At 39.4% G+C, this 10363-nt stretch overlaps 1 protein-coding gene across 2 annotated transcripts in view; it reads right to left on the bottom strand.

The window, feature by feature from the left end:
- TMEM67 (transmembrane protein 67) overlaps positions 1-10363 on the bottom strand; it is a 44442-nt gene that overhangs the window by 25105 nt on the left and 8974 nt on the right. For both annotated transcript variants that reach the window (XM_019550494.1, XM_019550501.1), the window contains exons 4-11: positions 8548-8647; positions 7710-7779; positions 7519-7593; positions 6737-6799; positions 5489-5643; positions 5241-5349; positions 2272-2358; positions 391-456 (exon numbers count right to left, since the gene is read on the bottom strand). In XM_019550494.1, coding sequence (XP_019406039.1) covers positions 391-456; positions 2272-2358; positions 5241-5349; positions 5489-5643; positions 6737-6799; positions 7519-7593; positions 7710-7779; positions 8548-8647 — 725 coding nt within the window. The remainder of the gene's footprint in view (positions 1-390; positions 457-2271; positions 2359-5240; positions 5350-5488; positions 5644-6736; positions 6800-7518; positions 7594-7709; positions 7780-8547; positions 8648-10363) is intronic.

The raw sequence follows: 10363 nt of genomic DNA, 5'->3' as shown, positions 1-10363 counted from the left end.
TCCAAGAAAATCCCCAGCAGGTAAAATAAATACCATCTTCCCCATTTACAAGAGAAAAACAGACAAGTTAAAGCTGGAATGTAAAGGATTCAAGTCTAGGGACTTCAGGCTTTGTGCGAGTCAGCATCAAGTGAAAGATTTAAACATTCCTGCACTGTGCCAAACCTTGTGCTCATTTTGTCTGATTTTAGTGTACAGACATGTAGCATTATTATGAGACCTAACAAATAAACGTATTCACTCTATAACTATAAAAGCTGAGTAAGCAACAGATTCACAGCAGCAAATTCAGTACCACAATTCAAGGCTCAACTCCCACACTGCCTTTACATATACCCTATTACTGGCAAGATATAAATATTACCATATAAAAGGTTATTTCATGCTTACACTTTGTTGATAAGTTGTTCCAAAAATATAAGCAGCATCCAATCGAGTCAGTGTGTCTGGACAAAGCTATACAAAACCAATATGAGGTCAGACATACAAAAATGTGAGTCTCAATCTGTAGAACGTTTATAAGGACCTGTGTAATTTCTCTCTCTGAAGTTCTAATTAAAGGTTTACCAAGAGATACTGTTTTTAAATTCTGAAGAGAGAGGAAAACTACATTATTTACCATAATACGTTTCGTGGTCTGAGAAAATTGCCTCCACTTATTTATATTTCTCGGATGCTCTCTATTTTACCACTGAACTTCTTGAACCTTGTGGAAAAAAATGCCCAACCAAACTGCAAAAACATCCTCTTGTGGCATTGAGCACTCCTGCCTAATTTTTTTAAGTTACTGCTGCTGCATCCAAGGGTTTTATAGGAATGAGTAGAAGGCAAAGATGGGGTAGTGGTGGCAGAGGCAACGTTCTCAGAGCAGCAAAATTACTCTGGTATGTAACAATATTCTTTCTTTTGAGGTGGATTCCACATTTTCTCCACTTGGAAGTGTAGCAAAAAATGTAGCTCCCAAAAACACAGGTTTCTGATTAAACAATGACTGAGGAAACATCTAACCAAGGCAGGAAGCCAACACAGATATCAAATTCAGAGACACCAGTGCTATATACATATGGACAACTATAACTCCAGGAATTACACCTATACTATCCATATCACTTCAGTCCCCAAACATATAACTAGCTATACTTTTAAATTATGCACTAAGATGAAATGTCAGGTATTCACTAGGTATAGCTATATGACTAATTAGCTTGGCAGTAAAGTCTCAGCATCTATACACATAGCCCTATTAGGCCGCAGTAAACTAACAAATACTACCATAGGATAGTATTTTTAAACACAAGTGTTTTTTATGGCAGCTTCATTTACTGCACATGCAGATGCTGACGGGGCTGGCTGGGGCATGAGGGTGCCTGTAAGACCCCACAATGGAACACCCTTGTGACCCAGCCAGCCCCTCCGCAATGTGCTGAGCTGGGTCAGAGCAGCCCCATGCTGGCAGGCTGACCCCCTGGACCCTCTGCCAGCCAAGGCTGCTCCGACCCAGCTCAATGTGCTGCGATTCTGGGTGCACATGTAAATGCAGAGCCCGGGGAGCAATAAACTTCAGCGCAAACTATGCCAATTTATTGCTGCGCATTAATAACACATGTAGACACACTAATTGAGTGAAAATGGCATTCCTCTTACATAGATCCCCAAAGATTATAAAGGAATTTACATTTGGGAAATTAACTGCAAATTGATCCAGTTAAAATTTCAAGACCATCATAACATTGGAGGCAAAGTATAGAGTTTCAACTGGGTAAAGAATTACCAGGGGTATAACGAATTTTGGAGTTTAGCAAGATGATTTAGGTGGAATGGATACTCTACTTCTGCTGTAAATTTGGGAGAAGGTAAAAACAAGTTTTACCTTGACGGAATACTGTTAAAAAATTAGTTATTACAAACTGCAACTAACTCACCCTTCTGCAGACCCTGTGCATGTTTATGTGTACCCATACCCCAGAAGCTGTCCTTATGAGTGTGCTAAACTGCTTTTCCTATGCTCAAGATTTATAATACTGATGGTGGTGGAGAGCATCTAGAAATACGTACATGGAGATCCAAACTTGAACAAAAAGAAACATCTAAAAGATAATGTATTAGATATTGTAATACTGTAGTCATGATAAGATTGTTCTATAGTAATTGTAGTTATTTGAACATTCATGTGCTGTATTAATGCTTTTCTCTTTCACCATTTAGTCTCTTTGCTAAAGGTACCCAGCATTTTATATTAGCAAACTTTTTGATGCACTGTATCAAACTTACCTGTAAGACACCTCCTTCCAAACTCTGCCATTTAAGAAAGTTTCCCTCTGCGTCATATGAGGCTGCGATAAACTGCAGTTTTATATTCTGACAACAGAAGTGAAAAAGTTTTGAAAGAGTGAAACAGAGTTTTAGAGACTACTATGTCATCATCCAACATATTCTGAGTATGCCCCATATAACATTTAATTTTCTCTTTCTTATTTGTAAAAATTAATATTAATTATAATTCTTGATTATAGAAGTGATTAACCTGTTACTGTAATTTACTTTTTGGTGTCTCCATGCATCAGCATCTTAAATTATATGAGAAGTAGATTTGATTGGAACAGTACTGATAAAACAGTTTTTGTTGTAAAGTCCCACATGCTCTGAATTGAAACATTACATGGATGCAGTCTGATACTGATGAAGTTCTTCCGGAAGCCAGACAGGGCTCTAGTGGATCAGGCTGGTGACCCCAAAGGCTGTGTCCAGATGAGCATGGTCATATGGTGTCGCAAACAAATCTGCAGTGCCACATACCACACATTTAGATGTTCCCTGTCCTGTGAGGGTGTGCTGCCTGTGCATGCGTTGCTCTGCTTTTTTTCCATGGGATATCCAGGGGTCAATCCCTCCCCCGCCCCAAAACCTGCAGGAAAAAAACAGTTCTGGCCCCAGTTTCCCCCATCCCACCCAGCGTAACTTGCTGTGCACCAAAGCACATGTGGTATAGCAAGGTGGATGGCACCGTGTGGGTGGCAAGGTGCATCACCATTACTTGTCCCCAGGGAACCAAAAGTCCACACTTGTCTGGACATGGCCAAAGAGTCCAAAATCCCTGACTTAATAGGAAAATATGGATCTTTCAAACATTAAAGAAGCTGCATTGCAGTATTACTCTAGTTAAAAAATGCTAACTGTAGATGAAAAGTTGGTGTGGTCAAAGCCTTTTTTTTCTGATTCAGCTCTAAAAATTTTAAGACAAATATAGTAATATAATAAAAAAAACTAGGTTGTTACAACTAGCACTTATTTTTGATGCTTTGCTCATATTTTACCCACCTAAACAAATTCTATAAGCTTCTGAAAACTGCTTGCAAAATACGGAACAATTACAATTCCTGTAGGAAAAAGGGTGCCTATACATGTGCAGAGTAGGTATTTCCAAAGGTGCTGTAACTTTTGAGCTTTATGTAAAGTTTCTAGGTACAGCACCTTAAAACTTAATAGATATTCCTAGGCTCAGTGCAAGGTTCGTGCCTTGCTATAGTTCTGTGGAGTAGGAGGCAGGGGGTACCAGATGCTGCACAATGCAGCCTGAGGCTCCAGAGCTAGCTACACCTGGAGGTAGCAATTAGTAATTACCAGGGATTCTGGCTTTCTCCATTTAGAAATCTCAAATTCTCTGATTTAAATGAAAAAAACCCCACAATTTCCCAAATTCTCTGATTCAACCACCGCAAAATCCACTTTTTCTGCGATTAAAATGAAATGATATATAGGTATCCATTGAACACAAGGTTTTACTGATATGTTTACAATTTTAAAGAAAGTTGAAAGCCTACCCGTGCCTCAATCACTATAATAAAATAAATTTTAAATACTTATATATTTTTGCACTTGATTTTGGTTTATCACAGAAAATCAGAGCTCCCCTTGCCCCCTTCACTCACCAGAATGTAGGTCTAGCCGCGGCTGTCTCCCCCACTGCTTTGTGGTGCTTAGAAGTCTCGATATACAGGTGCCCTACCTCTGATCTTGCCTCTTGCTCCCAGACACAGGTTCCCCAGCCCTGCTGGTGCCCGTTGCTCCCAACCCAGAGCCCCCCAGCCCTGTGCCCTACTGGTGCCCCTTGCTCCTGACCCACAGCCCCCTGCCCCCCGCCGTGTGAGGAAGTGGGTGGGTGTGAAGGGAATGGGGGGTGTGGGCAAAGGCTACATGTTGGTGGTGCTGGGGGTGGGGGGGTGGCACATGCTGCCTCAGATTTCTGTGCCCACAGTGGGGCATGGGGCTGCAGCTGGGCCAGACCAGCTCTGGGCAGAAGCCACCTCCATGGCCCAACAGGAGAGACCCAACATGGGAAGGAGTGCTGTGCCACCATGGCTGCCAAAGTGAGGTGTGGCAGCAGCGGCAGCATAGAGTTGTGCCTGAGCTGCTGCCGGGTGGCCAAGGGGTGCCTCAACTTGGCAGCCATGGCAGCACAACACTCCCTCCTGTGCTGGGTCCGCCCACTGAGCCACAAAGGCAGCTTCTGCCTGGAGCTGGTCTGCCCTGGCTGTAGCCCCACACCTTGCTGTAGGCACAGAAATCTGGGGAGGAAAGTGCTCCCTCACCCTCCACAACGTGTGCCTAGTGGCTCCTGCTACATCCTGATGGCCTGTGGGCCCTTCCCCTCCACTGCACAGACTTACACGGAGGGCCTACCTGCCACATGCATACGTGTGTGCATGTACACGTGGTGCCCACTGCCCCTCCCTCCCCCCTTCTCCAGCAGCCCTTTGTAGGCTGGAATTCTGCCAGCCTGCAAGGGGAAACGTTTCTCCTTTAAAGGAAAAATCCATGGTTTTCTCCTTTAAAGTAGAAAAATACGGATTTTCTCTGGCAAATGGAAAACCCAGATCTCTAATTACCCAGAAAATCCAGTAATTACCACTTTGAAAAGCTCCAGTTAAATACACATGCAATAAGGGCGAACTAAGTAGGCTGAGAAGCACTACTGCAGTTCACTTTATATGTAAAACGCATACAACGAGGTTTAAGGCATCTTTTGCTATTTAAAAAATGTTCTAAAGTCACCCATGTATACTGGCAGCTTTAGAATGCTTTAAAAGGTAAAAATCATCACTTGTATAGGCACCCATAAATTATGACTTAGAAAATGGGCTTAACATATATGGGGTACACAATTAGCTTTAAGAATGATAATGGGTATGAATTTGGCTGTTAAATAAATATAACAACTGCCTATACCACATAATGCTTACCTTATTTGTTCCTTTAAAACTGAAGCCTGTAGGAAACTGGGTTGTCTCAAGTACTTGAGATGCTAACCCTGGCTGGTCACCATAGTAGATCCACGGAAGATACTGTCGCCTAGAAATAATTAGATTTTGTTTAATATCTAGGAATTTAATGTTTATTGTTAGACCTTCATTTTTAATACCTATTCTATGAAACCACTCATATTGAAAAAAATGTGTGGATAGATACATTTATAGAAGAGGTAACATACCAGAAGGATATTGAATGAACAATGCCTAGCCCTGCTGTATTTGTGTAGATATACTGGAACAAACCACATGCATCAGTACTGGCAGAGCTTAAAGAGTTCATATTCATAACACACATATTTCCCAGTGCTTGACATGAAGTTAGATTTGAATAGAGCTGCAAAGAAAAATTAATAAAAAAAATTATATTTAAGGTCCATATTTTCTAGCATGGTATTTAATGTTCTGAGACTTAACCATAAGGCTCTTTTTTCTCTCCTGCACTGTGTCAAAAACTGGTCCAATTAATTAAAGCTGAGCTAATAACCAGTAGCAGCAGCAGCTACAGTAAGAAAAAAAATCACTGAAGATTTAAATTAAAAAAAAACAACCACTAGTACATATAAACGAGATTTCCTTTCCTTTTTTGTGTCTCTGTGAGGACGTATTTAGCAGAATTTACAAATTTGTTGCAATGTGACAGGCCACATTGAGCTTCTGCTATGCAACCATGTGCCTTAGCACCCATGCCACCCCAGCACCCATAAGTGGGACTAGAACTCCAGAAATTATAGCTATACTATTCATGTTGCTATAGTTCTAGAACAGCAGTTTTCAACCTTTTTTCATTTGCGGACCCCTAGAAATTTTGAAGAGGTGTAGACCTCTTTGGAAATTCTGAATGATGGTGCAGACCCCTCTGAATTGTAAGTGTGGATATTCACATACTTTTGATTGATCATAGTTATCTTTCATGGACCCTGTAGACAGTCTGCGTACCTCTAGGGGTCCATGGGCTACAGATTTTCAGCTACTGTTGCAGGACTTCTAAATTTAACACCTTAATAATCAGTAAAGATTTGCATTTAAATCTTAACTGTCAAAAAATATTACTTTATGTAAACTACTCAGAGTCCTCACATTTAACACCATTTTTTAGGATAAATCAAACTCAAGACCTACATATTCTCAAACTTGTATTTTTCTTCTGGGAGTGTATTCAAAAAGGATTTTTCACTTGATTTGGAATAAATTTCCTATACACATGTACAGTTCTCACTAGCACTGAGTATTGCCTGATATTTTTAAGATTAGTATATCTTCCCCGCTTTATATATAATGCTATCATAAAGTAAGTTTAAAAAAAATAAACACATTCATTACCAAAAACTGAAGTCCTATGCATGAGCTATTTCAAAACTTAGATCAGAGTGCTATTTCTCTGGAGTAAAATACAGGAACATACATGTTTAAAGCATATTCAAACTCACCCAGCAAGCAGCTGCTGATGCTTGTAGATTTTTTTGAAACCATGCTGAAGTCACTGTTATACCCTGTAAATAAAGGAATGTTTTAGTGCTCTTTATGAACTCTGAATTGGACAATTAATTAACACAATATGTCACAGTCTGAAAAATAATATAGTGTGTCAATTGGAAGATGAAGGATTTGGCACAGTTTTCCTGACTTCTAAAAGTTTTATTCTAGAGAAAGATCAATTCCAAAGGAAAAGTGTATCTTTTGATGATACTAAACATGTCAGCTATGGCAAAATTGGTTCTATTTCAACAGGTTACATTTTGCCTAAGACATAACTGAATCAAGGAATAAGAAAAAGACACAAGCTTCCGACCAGCATGTTGCTCCATAGGGGCAGACTTCAAGGGTAAGGGTCTGAATATATGGAACAGCTTGAAAGTACAGGAACTTATTTGCTGAAATTTGTTGTTTTACTCTTGGCAAGCAAGGTTCTTTGGTTAGATGTGGTATCTTTTATTAGACCAACTGAGTAGTTGGAAAAACATTCTTTAGCACTTAAGGTATGCTATCATTTATGTAGCAGGACAAAACAAAGCATGGAGAGTAACTAACTAAACTGACTTTGCCTCATGTGTAAGGAAGATAGATGAAAGTACCAGCGAAGAGAAAAGGTATCACTTACGTTAAATCAGGTAACAGAATGCTATCTTTATTTAAAAAATACTTCACAACAAAAACTGCACACAGTATAAACACAGACAGCTTTATAATGTTTTAGACACAAAACACTTACTAGCTGCCCATAGCGAATAGTTGCTACTCCCTTTGGAGGGAAGTGTCCACTGCTACTAAAACATAACCCCCCTGTCTGAAAAGACAAAATTAAAGAGGCATAAAATGTACTTTAGAACAAATTACATAAAACACTGTACAAGATAATTTTCTTCTTCCATATTTCTGCAGAGACTGCTTTGTTATACTTACTAAAATATTTGGCTCTGAACAGTCACAAGACTTGCTTACATTGATGAACGTCTGTTCACATCTTGTACACCTATAAGTCACACAAAAAAACTGAATGAAGCACCTAAAGATGGCGTTAATGATGGGACTTCAAATGAAACTGACAGTAAGGTATTTACTTCTGATAAGATAGCAAAGTATTTGTTAATGTTAGATTAAAATACGTTTATTCAGTTTTGAAGAGTTTCCATAATTTAAACAAGCAGTAAGGACTGCATAATTTCTTCAAAATCTCTCTCTTAAATTCTGGTAATGCCATTCAGCTCAAGTAAACAAGGCCAAAAGTTTTTTTTTATTCACAGCAAAACACTTAGGAGAGACTTGTACCCATTCCCAATGAAGTCCACAGGAGACTATCCATTGTCTTCAATGGGAGCTGGATTGGAATCTAAAAAAAAATAAATATTCCCATCTAATTCAATTGCCATTCATTTACCATAAAATAAAACAATATATTGTCAAGCTAAGATCTATTTCTGCTCCACAGCGAGTTAGAAGATACATTAAAGATTTACAAATTTAGGATTCTGGTCCTGCAGGGTGCTAAGTGGCTTCAACTCCCACTGCATGTAATGAGTTTGGGATTTTTTTATTTCCCTTTTTAAACTACTATAAAGTAACAGGGATGGCCCTAGTATATTCAGTAAAACATTTCCCTATTTTCCCTATTAACTAGAAGTACTAATGATATCCAACAGTTTTATTCTGGACAGTGTTCCATTTAAAACAGATTCTCTCTCTTATGAAGACTCATAAGACAGATTCGGTTATATCACTCTGAAGAACCGAGGGCACCTACCTATTTCCTAAGACATCTGAAGTAGAAAAGGATTGTTCACTTCCATCACAGTGTATACATAATGCTTCTTTTAACAATGTTCCATTAACATCCCTTTCCACTACATGAAAAAAAATGTAAACATTGACATGTTAAACAATATTCCCTGCAGGTCAAGAACCTATGTACAAAAATAATGCTTAAAAAGAACAAGCCTAGGGCAATCCTGTTCTAATGTTCTATTTATTTCAGACTGCATTTTCTAAAAATCTGAGGCCATGACTTAGTTAGCTAAGTTAGACACATGTATTCCTTGAATACAAGATGCGTTTTTCCAATACTGAAATATTTCTTAAAAAAATGGCCTGTACCTTTAAGGTATGTAAAGATAAATACTCTTAGATGCACCACTGAAATTATATAGTTCTAAATGTTTTTATTTGATTTTTTTTTCTGATTTTGAGCCAGAAAATCTAGGCATGTCTTAAATATAAGGGTATACTTGATGAACGACAGTATTATTCTGCTATGCAGAAGGCAGGGCAGGGTGTATCTTACGGGTTACCTCCTCCAGAGAGGTATGAACTTTTACTAGGCATTTAAATTAACTATTAGTTTTAACAATAAACTTTGGACAGAAATGAAAAATGTTTCTTGAAACAGTCCCATATCTACTTCAGCCCTGACCCAGAAAGACCCCCTCTGCAGGACTGAGAAGATTATATACTAAATTATCATTTGCTTTTCTGATGAGATGGGCAACAAAGATGCCGAATAATACCAATTAGGGGTGGTATCAGATGCAATAAAATACCTCTCAATTGGATTGTTAGTACACATTTCACAAAGGCCATCAGACAGTAACAGTTTTTTTTTTTATTACTATTGACATTCAAATGGATATTAAAGGGATGGATAAAAATCCTACTTTTTAACTCCTCCCAGGTTAAAGTTGGATATTTTGCTGCATCTGAATTGTTCTTAGCTTGTTCACATAATCTACCAGTTGCTGCCCCTTTGAAACATTTCCCCTTTGAACACTCCCATGTTGACAGTTCAAAATGAGTTGGCTCTGGTACCAGAAGGAATCTCACTCCATTAGCACAGACCTTTACAGAGGCTAATGTACTCTGTTTATCAGGCAACACAGAGCTCTGTACTATTGTGACTAGGGTCCCTCTAATATCTGAGCTGTCTCATTCAGTGCTTGATTAGCCATTTCTACACTACACTGTAGTGTTCAGTGCAGACATACTCTCAGAGGTGAAAGGCTCTGTATTTTAGTGAAAAAAACACTGAGTTCTTCTATAATTTTTGTTTTCTAATTTTGGGTAGAAGCTGTGCACATCAAGTATGCATACATCACTGCATTGTATGCCACTTTACACTGTATTTTCCTTGCACAATATACAAATAAGAGCTAGATGAAGGGCTGAGAAATATTTTCATAGTCAGTAGGGTCGGAAGGGACCTGAGCATATCATCAAGTCCAACCCCCTGCCATGGCAGGAAAGCGGGCTGGGGTCAAACGACCCCAGCAAGGTGTTCATCTAACCTCCTCTTAAAGACCTCCAGGGTAGGAGCCAGCACCACTTTGCTTGGAAGTTGGTTCCAGATCCTAGCTGCCCTGACAGTGAAGTAGTGCCTCCTGATATCTAGCCTGAATTTACCCTCTGTCAGCTTGTGACCATTATTTCTAGTCACTCCTGGTAGTGCTCAGGGGAACAGGGACTCCCCCAAAGTCTGCTGGTCCCCTCCGACTAGTTTGTAACAGGCCACTAGATCCCCCCTCAGCCTTCTCTTGTGGAGGCTGAACAGGTTCAGGTCCCGTAGCCTC

Source organism: Crocodylus porosus, unplaced genomic scaffold (assembly GCF_001723895.1).
Source record: "Crocodylus porosus isolate Cpor-Errol unplaced genomic scaffold, CroPor_comp1, whole genome shotgun sequence".
Taxonomy (NCBI): domain Eukaryota; kingdom Metazoa; phylum Chordata; order Crocodylia; family Crocodylidae; genus Crocodylus; species Crocodylus porosus.
Note: the sequence above shows the minus strand (reverse complement) of the source record. Positions and strands in the feature narration are given on the sequence as shown.